The sequence below is a fragment of the Balaenoptera physalus genome, assembly GCF_965194825.1.
Source record: "Balaenoptera physalus genome assembly, chromosome: 2".
NCBI lineage: Eukaryota > Metazoa > Chordata > Mammalia > Artiodactyla > Balaenopteridae > Balaenoptera > Balaenoptera physalus.
Window position 1 is genome coordinate 67838300 of NC_138883.1, and position 17397 is coordinate 67855696.

Below are 17397 nucleotides of genomic sequence, written 5' to 3' on the forward strand. Positions count from 1 at the left end.
AGAATTAACCAGTGTTTTGAGATGCCTGTTTTAACCACATTAATTCCTTACCAGAAGTAAAGACAGAAAAGTACCATATACATAATTCTGTTAAATAAAAAAAAAAAAACTCTTGAAAGCAAAAGTATGCTAAAAATCTGTTATATGTGAACCAAAAAATATGTTATAAAATTCCTAGGTTGTGAAGAAACATGCCAACTGCAAATTTCAAATATATGAACAAGAAGAGCTCAAAAACTCATTCATCCCATTTGGCCACTCTATTCAAATGAATTAAAATTAAAATAAAGTACATTTTTAAGAAGTTATACTTAATTATGGAATCACTTTAAGGAGGATATTGTCATAAAGAAATTAAGGATATTCTAAAATAAAAAATGTTTCACTACAAAATTTATTTTAAAAAACATCATTTCCCCCCTTTTCTGTGATTCTATCATTATTTTAGTAACAAACTGATTATACATTTTGACCACAGGTATTGAGTATCGATTCTAACCTGCTATCTCTTTCTTAACACATGGTGTATTCAGTATGTACAATAATAAAGAAAATAGTTACCTTGAGAATTGAGAGACAAGTTCTTTGACAAGGACCCTTCAAACAATGGTGAGTTCTCAAGTTGCTGCATTAAGAGACTTAGGAATTCTTGCTTTGATCCCGGCTGCTCTTTTCCAAAATGATCATTTTCATTAACATATGCTATTTCAATTGTATATGAAGGATTAAAGTTTTGATTTCTGAATCCATCTAAGGCACTATTCCAGATATTGGCTTTGTTGATAAATAATCTTTTAGTTTTTTTTTTAATTTGGAATCCTAGCTCTATTATTAGAGTCGAAATATCTCTTCTAAATTTGCTGCCTTGCCTATAAAACATGAATTTAAACATAGAGGTAAGTACTCTAAAGTACTTTACGTGTCACAGCAGTTACACAGCCAAATAAAAAAAGAATAGAAAGAAGTTCTTCCCCAACTCCCACCCAAAAGCAAACAATGGCCGCCAGTGGAACCAAAAAGTTATTTGATAACCTTAGTTCTAAATTCTTGATTCCCTCTATCCAATCTTCTACCAAATTAAAATCACCTAATGTTATACAATTCACTGGATTTAGGTATAAGAGTCAAAAGTTCAAACTCTTACCTCTCTGGACATACTTGCTTAACTGCATCTTTTTTTTTTTTTTCCTAACATCTTTATTGGAGTATAATTGCTTTACAATGGTGTGTTAGTTTCTGCTTTTAACTGCATCTTATTTCATTTTCACCAGATCCTTTAAAACTAGAGCAAATGTAATCTCTGCTTACTGTATGAGAGAACTATATTTTTAAGAGGTCACATATTTTAAACAGAATTCACACTCCTTTAAATAGTACTTTTCAGTTTATACTATTAATTCTCAAAGCGTGGCCCCAGACCAGCGACAGCAGCAGCTGCCGCGCCTGGAAGCTTGTTAGAAATGCAGCTTCTTAAGCCCCGCAGCAGATACACAGAATCAGAACCTCTGAGCATGAGGCCAGGCAACCAGTGTCCTAACAAGACCTCCAGACAATTATCTGGGCTAACTCAACTGTTCCCTGCCTCAGTTTCTCCATCTGTAATTGGAATTAATGTACTCAGAATAATCCTGTTAGGGGCAATGTCCATGGATCATCCTTCTACATCAGATTAGGGACTGCAGTTTGAAAAACACCCTTCCAAACTACTCTGAGAACAGCTAATACTCTAGGTGTATATAGCTACTTCCTGTTATAATTTTCTCAAAACAAGAGTTTTATATTTTTCTCCAATTCAAAATACACACCTCAGCAGATCTTTACGCTGGGCTCCAGGAGACTGTCTGGGTAATTTAGGTGAGGACTCCTCCAACAAACAATCAGTTATCCCCACGTTAGTGTTGGGTAATGTGTGTTTTTTGGCTTTTTGGAAATCACCTACAGATTTAAAACCCAATGTTAGTATAAGAGGAATATAGGTAGAAACTTTTTAATAATATGCATTTAAATAAAAACAGCTTTATTCAAAATGACAAAATATTACCTGAATTGTAAAGAATACCTCTACATTCCAAACATTCCCAATTTTGTTCCCATGATTGTAGTGAGGAACAGGCTAAATGTGTTCCGCGAGAACCACAACACTGACAGCGCTTTATTTCCCATTTGCTGGGGACATAAAGAGAAGCAGATTATTTACATGTGGTATTAACTTAGTCTAATTCCGACCATCAGCACCACTGCACACCTCACTGGCCACCTCACACACACAACCAACCCTTTTACCCAAGGAAGGAAAATAAATTATTTGCTTTGATACTGCATTACTTTTTCCTAAAGTAGTTTTTTTCCCCATTTCATTTATTATGTTGGTAACTTCCTTCTTTAAATATTCTCTATCTTAAAATACCTAAACTAAATATCAGCATGTACATGCACATATACCCAAAGTATGTCTGAAATGGAAGAAGCATTCAGTAAATACATTACCTTACCTAAAATACTACCTTTCCCATTCAAGGTGAGGAATTATTTCCTGTAACAAGCTTGCTCAGACACCCCAAGTACTGTGCAGCTCAACAAGATCCAGACTTACTACCTGACCCGCATTCATATTCTCTCTCATCTTTTCCCCTCAATCCCCCACTCCCAATGTTTCCCCACTGTGTTGTGTGACACGTGCCGGTCAGCATTCACATTTTCTGTACGGGTGTGGGTTATAGCGTGCAGCCTCCTCTTTGTTTGGTTATGAATACATCCGTCTGTACAGAAATGGATATACTCCCTGAGTGTGTGGATATGTGGGTGATAGGAGACTTAGTTGCATAACTTCACCTCTGGTAGGTGTGGGTGAATCTCCCTCTGTGTGGGTATGGGTGTGTAGGGGTACGTCCTCTATGTGTCTCCCTCTCTTCCCCAGATAGTTCTGCCAACTGATGATGAAGAGAAAGAAAGATGACAGCTAACAAGTGCTTATACACCAGGCCCAGTTCTCACTCTTTACATGTAAAGTTTCAGAAGGTTGGAAAAATTTCAGAAGGTTGGAAAATTTCAGAAGGTTACCTCCATTTTGAAGAAGAGGAAACCAAAGCATAGAGGGGTAAATTGCTTGCCCAAACAAGTTCACACTGCTAGTAAGTCTCAGAGTGAGGCTTCCAATCCAGTTTACCTGGCTTCAGACCCATGCTCCTAACCACTCCACCATGCTGCCTTTCAGCAAAATTACCTTCCTATCACTAGGATGAGAGGGAGTGAGACTGCAAAGAAAGCATTCAGATAGCAGGACTCCATGTCCTAGGAGAAAAGGCAAAGTAGCTGCCAGAAAGAAAAGGGAGTTTGGTAGCAAATGATTAGGTGACCAGAGGTATACAAGAAATATGTATATTAGTTAATCAAAATAGCCTAAAATGAATTTAGAAAATATCATTATTAATGAATATATTGCTTCTTAGAACTCTAAAGTGCTTTACTGTCTACAAAGCACATTTATATACATTAATCTCATCTCTACCTCAGCACAACCCTTGAGCAGGGTATTATTCGTGTTTACAGATGAATAATCAGGGTCACCAGATCAAGTAACTTAGGCAAGAATACACATTACTTGACATCTTCAATGAGACCTCCACCCTTAATGAATCTTTAGTCTAATGGCAAAGACAAATTTAAACAATGTCAACTCTATTGTAGCAAGCACAATGAAGGGAAAACCCAGCCCAGAACAGGGAATCAGGAATAGTAAGAGTTTCTTAGGGGAAACTTTCCAAAGCTTATAAGACTTCAGCTGAGTCTTCCAAAATAAGTAGTACCTCACCTAGCCAAATCACTTTCCATAAGAGACAAGGCTCCCAATATTCTGCTCTGCACTTTAAGTTTCAGTTTGTCATATTCATTAAGACTATATAACAGGGATAAAAATTTATCAAAATTTCCTATAAAAATTTCAACAAAATTAGATTTGTTACTTTTTATCCTGCATCTTAAAAAATAAAGATACTCTTGATTTCTAATACCCCACACAGTATAGTGTACAGAGAAGGCAAAAAACGATTGTTAACATTATAGCCAATGTCTACGGATACTACAAAAGAGTAATCAATAAATTTCAAATGCCAAATCCTTTTTATAGTGATCCAAAACAAACACTGATAGATTAATCTAGTTTCTTAACCTCTAGAACAGTGTCTTCCAATAGAAATATAATGTAAATCATATATGTAATTTAAACTTTCCTAGTAACCAGATTTAAAAAGGTAAAAGAAACAGGTGAAATAAATTTGAGTATTTCCAAAACATAGTCATTTTGTTTGGCATGTAATCAATTTAAAAAATTATTAACAAGATATTTTAAGGCCTTTTTTTCTTACTGTTACGGGCTGAATTCTGTCACGCCCAGAATTCATATGTTGAAGACCTAACACCCAGTACTTCATAATGTGACTGTAGTTGGAGATAGGGCCTTTAAAGGGATAATTAAGATAAAATGAGGCCATATGCGTGGGTCCTAATCCAATATGACTGGTATCCTAATAAGAAAAAAAGATTAAGGCACAGACAGAAGGACACAGCTGGAAGGGAGCCATGTGCAAGCCAAGGAGAGAGGCTTCAAAAGAAATCAAACCTGCCAATGTCTTTATCTTGGATGTCTAGCCTCTAGGATTCTGAGAAGAAAAATTTCTGTTGTTTAAGCCACCCGGTTTGTGGTATTTTGTTATGGCAGTCCTAGTAAACTCAGACACACATTAGTCTTTGGTGTGTATTTTACACTTACGACACCTCTCAATTTGGCCACATTTAAAGTGCTCAACAGCCACCTGTGGTTACTGGCTACCACAGTAGAGCTCTAGAAAACAGAGCCTCATGAAAACACACCACAAAAGTTACAGTTATGCCAACTGCAATAATTTCTCTGTAAACAGATGTAAATATACACTTAATAAATATACCTCATCTCAAGTTAAAATTTCAAACATCCTAAGAGCAAAAGTACATTTCAGTAACTAGAAAACCTACTTTCTCAAGCTGACGGTTTAAAAAAGGACACTAAGCACAACTGAACTTCCCCATATACCTGTCAGGCACATTATAGTCTCGCCCTTCTTTGCAACGACATCTTCGGACATCACAATGCTCATAGTGCTGCAGAAGCTCTTGATAAGCATTTTCCTCTAATTCCCAAGATGCATCTCTGTAAATGAAGCAAGATATAAAATATACTTTGGCCTAAAATGTTACATAAAAGGACTGATAATGAATCTAAAAATAAAAACTCTTCTAAAAATAAAAACTTAGGAACAAGGATAAAACTTGTTCTTTTTAGGATTAATCATTCACTTCAAGATATAAATCCCTTAGTGTCATTTTATCCTACAGTTAATTAGTCTCACAGTGAATTTCAAATGCTAAATGAAAAATTAAGTAGAAATTTTCTGAAACTTACATTTTTCCTAATATTTTACTTCCAATTTTTTGAATTTCAAGTTTAGTACCATATTTCTGGATTCCTCACCTTTAAGTATTAAGAAAATTCTTCTTATACATTTTAAACCACATCTTGATTCTCTCAAATAATTTATACATACCATTTTGAAGCCTATTATACTTGTGTATCAATCAATCAATCAATATTGTACACAAGTGAGGTGTACAATTATTGAGAGACTATAAACAACTAATGGGACGTTTAAGTCACAGTACCTGGTTCTCAAGAACTAGCAATCTGGGGAGGAGGAAAGGTGGCGGGGATGGTTTTACATTTCCCTATTTGAAATGGCTGCTTGTCCATGAGTCATTAATCAGACATAAATGATTATTTCCATTGTTATTAAATCCTATATTTAAAACCTCTTTTCATCAAAAGGCTAAATGTTACTCACTTTTCAGGAATATGAATTCCCATTCTCAACATCTCTTCCTGAAATATATCACTATTATTGCATATTGTGCACCTAAAGAAAAACACTCCTGCATTTATTGCTTGAACCTATAGTGGAAAATAGAAAATATATGATTAATAATTTAACAGGTTATCAGGTTATGAATTATATAGCTAATAGAACGTGTGTGCTACTTTTCACATATATATTATGGAAACTTATTTTTTATGTTTGTGGTTCATAAACTTTGATAAACTAAGTTACCCCACTGCTAAAATTTGGGGATATTTCTCCCAATGGGAAAAAAAATTAAGCTAATGAATTGACTGTTCTTTACATCTATCACCCATATGTGTTTCTCAACCCTTTGTATCTAATGTCATTTCTGTTCCCAAATATTGTGTTGTCCATCACTCTCTGTGAATAAAACAGTAAACATCTTCAGTTACTTCATCTAGGAAGGATGTTTAAATAAATGTTACATATAAAGCATCATTGGTTCTGTTTTTAACTCAATCTCTGTAAGTTTTCTTCCTAAGGGGGAGAAGCATAAAACCTATTCTCACTGCTTCAGCAAATAAAAATAAAGAAGCAGCAGAAAGAGAGAAAGAGTAGCCAATCACCAGTTTAAAAAGCTAGTAGCACACACTCATTTAATAAATATTTAATCCCTACTATATAGGCGCCAAACACTATGCTAGTACCAAAAATAGAAACATAAAATGACTTAGATCCTGTTTCAAGGAATTCTTGTGAGTAGGCATATACTATAAATGTATTATTAGTTTTTTTATGCATTTATTTATTTATTTATGGCTGCATTGGGTCTTTGCTGCTGCATGCGGGCTTTCTCTAGTTGCAGCGAGTGGGGGCTACTCTTTGTTGCGGTGCACGGGCTTCTCATTGTGGTGGCTTCTCTTGTTGCGGAGCATGGGCTCTAGGCGTGCAGGCTTGAGTAGTTGTGGCACATGGGCTTAGTTGTTCTGCGGCATGTGGGATCTTCCCGGACCAGGTCTCGAACCCGTGTCCCCTGCATTGGCAGGCGGATTCTTAACCACTGCGCCACCAGGGAAGTCCTAAAAGTATTTTTTAAAAAGTATCTATGGAAGAGAGGGCTTCCCTGGTGGCGCAGTGGTTAAGAATCCACCTGCCACTGCAGGGGACATGGGTTCGAGACCTGGTCCGGGAAGATCCCACATGCCGCAGAACAACTAAGCCCATGCGCCACAACTACTGAGCCTGCGCTCTAGAGCCCACGAGCCACAACTACTGAAGCCTGAGTGCCTAGAGCCCGTGCTCTGCAACAAGAGAAGCCACCGACCGCAATGAGAAGCCCGCGCACTGCAACGAAGAGTAGCCCCTGCTCACTGCAACCAGAGAAAGCCCGCGCGCAGCAACGAAGACCCAACACAGCCAAAAATAAATAAATAAATTTATTTTAAAATAACGAAACAAATAAATAAAAAGTATATACAGAAGAGAAAGGAAGAAGTACTTAAGTTTATGTAAGAGCCTGACAAAAATGTCACAGGGATGGTACGGTCAAAGCTAAGTTTGAAAGAAGTAGGGGTTTGCCAGGAAACTAGGACAAAAGACGATACAAGGAGAGGGAATAGCATATATCAAGTCTCAGTGGCAAAAGAGTACATGTGATTGGGGAACTAATAATAATATACTTAGAAATTACATGCTGATCATACTGAACTAGGTAATTAAAATAGACAGGTAAATCAAAGTCAGTAGTGTGAAGAATTGACAGAGAATAAGGCATGCAGGAGTTAGTGGCCTCCGGCAAAAGTCTAGTTTAAAAAAAAAAGTGTCCGAAGCGAAATCACAAAGGGTTTAAGGCAGAGGGTAGCAACAAAAAAGGATACACCAAAAATATTAAGCAGACCTGACAGACTTGGAGAATGATTTGTGGATGGTGAAGAAAGAAGTGGACAAAGAGGAATCCAGGTTCAAACAACTAGCAGGTAGCACACACATAACATGTGAGAGGGAAGCAACAAGTTAATGAAATCTCTGCTGAACCTAAAGGATCTTTGAGCAATTGTACACAGATACCAAGATCTTACTAAGTATAGGATATGATACAAGGAAGTGTCTAGCACGGAGAAAAGAAAAACAGCATAGGACATATGAAAGATACCACCAAGGCCACAGCAATGATGGAGACATCCAAACTAAACAAGAATAGTGACAATTCTCTGCATACAGAGTGAAAAATCAATTTCTTTGATATTAATCTATAGTCTCTCCTCACAAAATCCCAATGTATATAGCATTTGTAGTGGTCACAAATGAAATTTGCTTAACCACATACAATTCTCATCCTACTGCATAGGTTTGTTCTTCCTTCAACTCTTTTATATTAATAGAGTTCAGAGATTAAAAAAAAATTTCTTTGGGTATTATTATAGCTACCTAAACAGGGTAGACTCCATTTACTATTTCAGTTAAGACTTGTATCAGAGTGGAAAAGCCACTGGAGTTCCTTTAAGGAACATGACTCAAGAATTAGCTCTGTCCTGGTGTGCTCTAACCAAGTAATAATTGCTTGCTTGTTAATATTTATATCACAGACAGGTGTCCATGGGGCCATGACCTTATATCTGCATAAAGTAGACCTACATTTTTGTTAGTAGTACTATTTCTAGTTTTTAATGACAGAATTAGAAACTTGGTATTTTTGGAGTTCACAAAAAGTCCTATGAATACTAGGTCAAATTTGAGAACCTCTCTCTGTTTCATTATTAATGCATAATGAGGCAAATCTTATTTGTCCTGAAAAATAACATACTATTATTACAAAGTTAACAAGATGATACATTTGGCAGCAATTACATTCAATTCATTCAAATACAAACCCTGAATTAAGATAAATTACCTTTTAAAGATTCTCACATAACGTGAACTTCTTCCTCAATAGGTAAAGATAGCACTTCATGATGTTTATGAACTGCACTCTCTAGATCCCTTTACAAACACTTCTTTGTAAGAATGAACAGGATTTCTAATATTTACCCAACAAAATAGGCTTCATCCTACCACTTTTAACTGATAACTAATAATAACTAACTAATACTAAGAATAAGAGTTCAAGGCTCATACAAAAAAAACAGAAAGTAATCAAGCTTTACTACTTTGACTACTGGTAGTACTTTTCAGATTTTGTTGAAATATAAGAGGATTTACATCTCCTAACTTAAAAAAAAGAACTTTTGTAGTTAATTTGTAATCAATAATAACATTTCATTTTACTGAACAATAATAAAAGCCAAGCTTTAAAAAACAGTATAAACTTAAGTGAACCCTTTGTCACTTGGCATTCTATCAACTATAATTGTCTATCAATTGGCACTTTCACACATTTATACTATATATTGGACATTATTAATAACTGGGATCTTTTTAAAATTTTAAATTATCTTCTGAATTGAAGAAACTAAATTGTTTAATGTGCGTTTTATGATATTTCATTTACTTGAAAACTTGTCGTCAGGTTTGACATACAAGGTGGCTCTCAAAGAACTAATATTAATATCAATTCATTAGACAGTAATCAGTTTACTGTCAAAAAGTTATGATAAAGTGTTTACTACAGCTAAAAAAACAGACCTCTTAACATTAAATTATCTTAGCTTACAGTTAATTATTTCACATATCTTGGTTTTCTAAGCTTAAATATATAAATGAACTTGGGAATTAAAATCTGTGTATTATTCATTGTGAAATACAACAAAATCCTTGGGTAAAAACAACAAAATTTTAAAAGTGTAAATATACATTAAAAGGTAGTATCTAAAGTATTTATTAAAACATTAATTGTACACTTCAATAGGGTGAATTTTATATGTAAAATTTGATTCAATAAAGCTGTTTTAAAAAGTTACAAGTAGTAAGAGCTAAAATACACATCAATTTTTTCTAATTTAAAATTCAAATCAGCAAGCAACAAATTTTATACCAGAAAAAGCTGACAAAACATCTTACCTGTAAACAGTCTCTATGGAACCAAGCATTCTTACAACAAGGACTTCGTAATATGCTGTAAGTTGGAATAGGCTCAATAAATTCCAAGCAAATGGTGCATGGTAAGGAGTCTCTATAATTATTAGATGTAATTATCTGAACAGGTCGATGGTTCCAACAAAATGACCTAAAAACGTATAGTATTTTAAAACATCTAATAAATTATACAGCACAACTAGACTAGCTTTACAATTCACATTTATAAGAGAAAATTCATTCGTCTCTCTCGTAATTAACCTACAACAGACTGGAACAACGGCACTATAAATCAGTCTCATAAGCTATAACTAAGGAGAGCTGAATTTTCAAAATGTGAACCTTTTGCTGGTGAGATTTACTTCACAGAATTTCAGTAACTAATATTATGTTGAGAATCCTATGTAATACTGTTAGCAACAGAGTATACACACCACTGTACTCAACCTTGCACAAAATCAAAGGAAGGAACTTAAACTTAAAAATAATATATTAATAATATAACAAATAAAATGCAAATAATAACTTATTCTTAACCCACTAAATGTATTTCCATTTGTATTTTCTAAACTGCAATTTTCATAGATAACAATCCATTAAATAGGTCAAGAGCACAAAGACTAAAAGAAATAGAGCACTCATGATACCAAATACCAAAATTCATAAAATCTTGATGTTTAGAGCTGAAGTCAAGAAGCAAATATTTTTAGGGGCATCCCAGGGCATAATATTTATTTTTTGGACTCCACCAAATTTACATGCCTTCACTTTACTCAATGAGAAACACATATGTCCCTGTGAAAGAAAAGTAAACTATTAAATCTAAAGAATGACATGAAATCTAGAATTATGTAAGGCGGAAATTTTCACTGAATATGAGTATATTAACAGTTCCATATTATATTCTAGAGCTGAAAGCTAGAGGTGAATATTAATCATTAAGTCCATTACAGATATTGCAATTCTCCAGATTTTGCAAATAGAAATGATCATAAAGGAAGGGGACAGAAATTATATATATATATGTACACACACCCACACACACATATCTAAAGTATACATATAACCTCAATGCAGCTTTGAAAAGAAATTTGACAAAGGAATTATATAATTGGGAGATCCATACCCATTTTCCATTTTTCTTTTACATTTTCTTTCATATTCAACAGTTAATTAACTCACGCAAAATTGCCAGTGAACTGGAAAATACATTCTCTCTGAAGTCCGCATGGGAAATGATAACTTCGTTTACATCGGGGTGCGACACATCCAATTGAAGCACCGGTCTTCTTGCAAATACAGCATTTCTAAAAGAAAGTATAAAAATAGGAGTTATAACATGTACAAAACTTGAGTACTATAGATAAGACCGAGGTATAAATGTATATTCTTTGTGGAGAGTCTGAAAATTATTTTCATCATACAACAGCTGTGAAGATATTATATTAAAGAAATTTCCTGAAAAAAACTGTTCTACCCAGAAACAATCTAAAGGGACTAAAGATTCACTCCCATAACAATTTCTGGTAAAGGAAACCTCTAACCCAAGAAGCTTCGTTTCCTTCCTATCTGCTAAAATATTTTAAACTGAAGGGTTTGCAAACATAATGGTTATACATGAAAGTGTCATTCAAATTTCAATAGAAAACACATAGTTAGGAAATATTTATTAAGGACAACATCAAAACAATACTAAAAACCAATCTGTAAGATATTGGCTAGGATCACTCTATCCTAACCAAATGAAAAAGTGTTAGATACCCACAGTAGGTTAAGTAGTGATTCCCTCAAAAGATATGTTCAAGTCCTAATTCCTGGTACCTTTGAATGTGACCTTATTTGGAAACAAGGTCTTTGTAGATACTTGATTTACAAGTATCTACAAAGCTATCTTTAGCTTACAAGTATCTTGAAAGCTAAAGATTTCAAGATGAGTTCATCTTGGATTTAGAGCGGTCCCTCAATCAAAAGGCTGGTGTCCTTATAAGTAAAAGGAGAGGGAGATTTAAGACACACACACAGGAGGAGGCCACATGAAGATGGAAGCAGAGATTGGAGTTATGCTGCCACAAACCAAGGAATGCCAAAGGTTGCCAAGCAGGCATCAGAAGTTCGAAGAGAAGCATGGAACAGATTATCCCTCAGAGCTTCCAGAAAGAATCAATCCCTCTAACATCTTGATTTGGAACTTTCAGTCTCCAGAATTGTGAGAGAATAAATTTCTGTTTCAAGCAACCCAGTCTGTGGTAATCTATTACAGCAGCCCTAGCAAACAAATACAATACCACTGCCACTAACTTAAATATAACGGTGGTATATAAAGAGAAAGACTATTAGATGAATCAATCATTAGTAAAAAACAGAACAGTACCTAAAATATCTTAGAACCCTTGAGATGACAATTATAATGGCCACTGATGGAGGGATTATACTGCTGACCCGTCAAGCAACACCAGGTTGTATACTTTGCCAACCTGAGGCTCTCCCTGTAAACTGACGTATGGAATTCTACTATAAGGTCACAAATAGAGACGCCTCTTCAGTATCAAGATATTCTCAAAGGTTCACAGTATACTCAGAGAGGTTACAGATGTCTTAAGAAAACATTTCCAAACTGCAAGGGGACCCTTAGAGGCCATGTTTCATGACAAGTTCACTATCACCAGAAGATTGAGAAACTTTGATACTAATACTCCCACATGGCCCTTAGATAAATGCCACTGTTAACCTTTTTCCCAAGGTTTTCCCTTGTGCCTTAGAACCTCTATTTTACTGTTAACTCCTCTGCATCTTCAACATCTTTAAAAATAATTGCTTCCATTTCTTTGTCTCAACTAAAATAAAGGTCTCTGCATGCTTCCCTTATAGAATCTCTTGAATGAAGCTGCTTGCTTTTCCATCCTCCTTAATTTCCAGACTTGGCAAGGAGTGGGAGTGGGATATGGATAGAGGCAGGAAGGAGGACAAGCAGAACATTATTTTAGTTCTGTGTTGCAGATTGTAGGCCACTACTCTATCAGACTTAAAAAGATCTGGTCCTTTGAACCTAATGACATCTACTCTCTGCCATCTAATAATTTCCTGGTCAGTTCTCCACCTCCAGACTTTGGCACCTTTCTCTGTATTTTAATTCTTGCTGTCATTCTAAATGACTTCTGCACTGATGGGACAACCTTTCTTTGACTTCCTCAACTAAAATGTGTCAATGCACTTCATCACCACTCCAGTGTAACGAAGAATCCTCTCATCACCCAAAACTGCTCCACCATGGAAATCATCAATTCCATTATCACATTCTCTGAACAGACGCCACTGTACTTCCAATCTTCTCATTCTCTTAACTCTCATTATTTCTACTCAGGCCACATGGAGACCTATAGTCTGTTCCTTGCACATAATATAGTAAGCTATCACACAGAAGATTCACAAATTATAACTGAATGAGTAAGGAGTTAAGGTTTAGAATATCTATCTTGGAGAACAGAAGGCATGGAACACAAGAACACCATGTCACAGAAGAGCCACAAGAGATGTGGAGATCATAAATTATTAGTCTGTATAGTTGTGTAATTTCCATGTCAATCTTTCATTCCAACCCAACAAATGAGGTATAAGAATGAAAAGTGAATAGTTGGGTTGCCTCAGGATTGAAGGTCTGAATAACAGCTGAGTGGAAGTATGGTCATAATTCTGATGGTAAGAGTGGATGAAATGATGGGTAGGTCGGAAGAAGATAAGGAAGTGAAATCAGTATCATCACATATCTTATCCAGGGTTGGTTTAGCAAAATGTTCTTCTAAGATTTAATGTATTTGACAAAAATAAGCATTGGAACGTAAAAACAATATCTTACAGATTTCTAGTAAAGAAAGTGATAGAATAGACTTCCTTAGTATTGACAATATTTATGGTATTAGGTGTAATGAGTAAAATAATTTACTTACCAGTTTCGAAGCCCTAGTCACTTCTTTCCTGATATCTTCTATTAGAAAACCATAAACTCCTTCTTCTTCTTTACCCCTCTGCCAAATTCCACTTGACATCAACTATGAATATATTCTCAATTAGAAAATAAACTCTAAGAAACTAGTTTGGAATAAAAAATATATACCTATAATATTCCAATAAAAAATGGGCATAAAACAACTCAAATTTTAAGTATCTCTTACCTATAATAGTTATTTTTCATGGTCAAAGTAAGAGGCTACTCACATTTTTTGATTTGAAAGACACTGTATATTAACAGTTCATGTAACCAAACTGGTTTCTAAAAAGTATTACAGAAAATAACAGAAAAACAAAGGAAGAAAAACAACAAGAAACACTTATAATCAAGCTTTAGGGGGAAAAAAAGTGGCAAATACTTAAAGGTGTATATGTAATAATAATGAATACTATGGAGATAATTATCAGTGATATTTCAGGTTAACTTGAAATCTCGCTGGATTCTGAATCATAAAAGGCATATTTATAGGGAATCTACTGAATTGTAGTTAATGCAAACGAATTTTGAAAAATCTGTTTTAACTTCAGTTTAAATATGTTAAAGGAACATGAATCAAGAAAAAGCATGAGACTGTGAATAAGAAATCCTGACTTTGCAAACCAGGCTCTGTGTTCAACTTTCTGAAAGCCTAGGCAAGTAATTTAATGTTTCTGACATTAAACACAGAAATAAAAACAACAGACTAGGTTGTTTCCAAGTCTCTTTCAGCTCTAACATTCCATTACCATTTATAACATTACTATACTTTCGTGTTCACAATGAAATAGAATCTTATAAGTGTTGAGCCTAGGGTCAGTATGTTTCAGGATTAATATACTCATTAATAAATAAGGGAAATTTTGATATGACCAACTTAAGCATATTAAATAACTCCAACATACTTCAGATGTGTGATCAGAGTTTTATTTTAATCAGTATAATATATCCTTAAAAAAACCCAAAAGTGATATATGTTACATAAGAATTATGAAAAAATAACCCACTGACTAATAAAATAGTTCTCCTAACTCTACTACATAAAAAGTAAAATACACTCTTTAGAAAAATGAAAAGGTTTTCTTTTGTGATGCAAACTATAAGGCTCTAACTTACAAATACGTTTGGAATGTCAACTTCATGGTCCCTTAAATCTTGGTACAAAGTAGGCAGGTTCCTAGACCAGTCTACAAATTTTAGAGAACCACCAAGAATTTATGTTAGATGATTTCTCAAGGAAGCATCTAAAGAGTTTTAACATGGATGCTGTTGCGGGTATAAAAATATGTCCACAAATTTGTTGATACTCCTTCCTTAAAGTGGTGGGAACTAATTCCTTCCCCTTAAGTGTGGGCTAGAATTAACGACTCACCTCTAACAGAATAAAGCAAAAGTAACAGTGGTATGCAACTGTAAAAACTAGGTCATATGGTTCCATCTTGGTGTATATCTATCCCTCTGTCTCTCTCTTTTATCACTTCTTCTGGGAGAAGGCAGATGTCGTGCTGTGAGCAGCCCTATAGCCCAGGAAGTACGGAACTGAGACCTTCTGCCAACAGTTAGGAGGAACTGAGGCCAAAAGCCACGTGAGTGAGCCACTGGAGATGGATACTCCAGCCCAGTCAAGCTTTCAGATGACTGAACCATGGCTGACATCTCAATTGCATCCTCATGAGAGACCCTGAGCCAGAACCACCCAGCTCAGCCAATACCAGACTCCCGTCCTTCAGAAACCATTTGAGAACAGAAATAGTCACAGGTGTAGAAAACAAACTTATGGTTACCAAGGGGGAAGTGGGGGGGAGGGAGGGCTAAACTGGGAGATTGGGATTGACACATACACACTACTATATATAAAATAGATAATAAGAACCTACCACATAGCACAGAGAACTCTACTCAATACTCTGTAATGACCTATATGGGAAAAGAATCTAAAAAAGAGTGAATATATGTATATGTATAACTGATTCACTTTGCTGTACAGCAGAAACTAACACAACATTGTAAATCAACTATAAAAATAAAAATTAATTAAAAAAAAGAAACCATTTGAGATAATAAATGTTGCTTAAGCTGCTAAATTTCAGGATAATTAGTTAAGCAGCAATATATAACTAATACAAGAGCCAAGAAATGCTGCATGTGCTCATGGTGCCACTAATATCTTAAGGCAGATTCAGTGAGGTGAGAAGTTGGTAGAGGGAATGCGGAACAAATGAGAGACTAATTCTCAATATGACATCAATTTTTCTTTCTTCTGAGTGACACATAAATTAACCTATTTCCTTTTACACAAATATTTATTACCTTTAGTCAGAACTTTTCTTTCCAGGTTCTCTGTGAAATAAAATACTTTTCTTTTACTTCTTAAGCCTTCAAACAAGTCTTTTCTGAGATTTATCACTAGCAACAATGAAAACAAAGTAGTAAAATGAACAACTCCCTTAGAGACCTAACCATTTTCTCCTTTTTTCCACTGAGGCCCTAAAGGGTTAGACAAAAATAAGCAGGTAATGATGACACGTATTTCTACGTACCAAGTAATTTCAGAATCTTAGAATTTGATAAATGAAAAATCTTATTTTTACATATAAGCAAAAGGAGATCCAGAAAAGTTAAATGACTTATCCATTTCTCAGAAACCAGCCATCAGGATCGAATTCTCTTCTTTAGAAGAATATCAGATTGCTAGGATTTAATTAAAAATTATACTCACCAAACAATAGTAATGTACAGTGAGATTCCATTTCTCATTAGTTTTCTTTTCTCCATATTTAATAGGACAGTCATCATTTTTTCGACAGAAAACACACGCTAACAGTGAAAAAAGTAATAGATATAAAAATATTTTAAACAAAAACAAAAAAAAACCCTATGGAATTGGTGCTTCTCTCAATTGATGTGTTCAATTCTTTTTGAGAGAGCAAATCACTTTATATTGTTATCAGTAAAGTAAAACTTCCAATACGTACTTCTAAAACAATAATGTGACTTTACATTTTTTTCATTAATCTTTAATGATGAATCCCAGTGTGTTGTTAAAATGGCAACTCATTGAAAACAACCGATTAGGAAACTCTGAAACTCCTCCATCTCTCTAAAGCAATAAAACCTGCCAAATGCTGGTTGTGCATTTGGTTATGCTGCCAAAACCATCAGAATTAACTTTTCAGAAAATCTGAAATCTGATTTAAAAACTTAAAATAATCAAAAGAATGCTTAATAAAGAAACAAGCTGCCAAAATTTGATGAGAGATTTGTGGCCTTTTAACTTACCTGCCAACCATCCCCCACTCTCCAGCTGGGCAATGGCCTTAGGCCCATGTTCAATATGTATTGTTACTTAGGCCCATGTTCCTGGTGTGGATTGTCTAAGAGGAGGTAATATGGACCTTGTCAAAGAAATGTGATTGTGTGTTCTAACCTGTATGGTGGCTCCCCAAGGGACCGGCTCAGATGCCTGCCCTTGTTTCACCTGCCTCAGAACTTTCTCAGGGCTGGAGTCTGACTGTCAAAAACATTTAAGACAAA

The 17397-nt window shown here is 35.0% G+C and overlaps 1 protein-coding gene across 1 annotated transcript in view; it reads right to left on the minus strand.

Annotated features, from left to right (window-relative positions):
• Nucleotides 1-17397, minus strand: part of G2E3 (G2/M-phase specific E3 ubiquitin protein ligase) — a 54040-nt gene that overhangs the window by 15799 nt on the left and 20844 nt on the right. The window contains 9 exon segments of the mRNA XM_082452118.1: nucleotides 562-869; nucleotides 1806-1935; nucleotides 2042-2166; nucleotides 5069-5185; nucleotides 5874-5980; nucleotides 9867-10032; nucleotides 11064-11188; nucleotides 13826-13927; nucleotides 16583-16680. Of these exon segments, the coding sequence (XP_082308244.1) occupies nucleotides 562-869; nucleotides 1806-1935; nucleotides 2042-2166; nucleotides 5069-5185; nucleotides 5874-5980; nucleotides 9867-10032; nucleotides 11064-11188; nucleotides 13826-13927; nucleotides 16583-16680 (1278 nt within the window).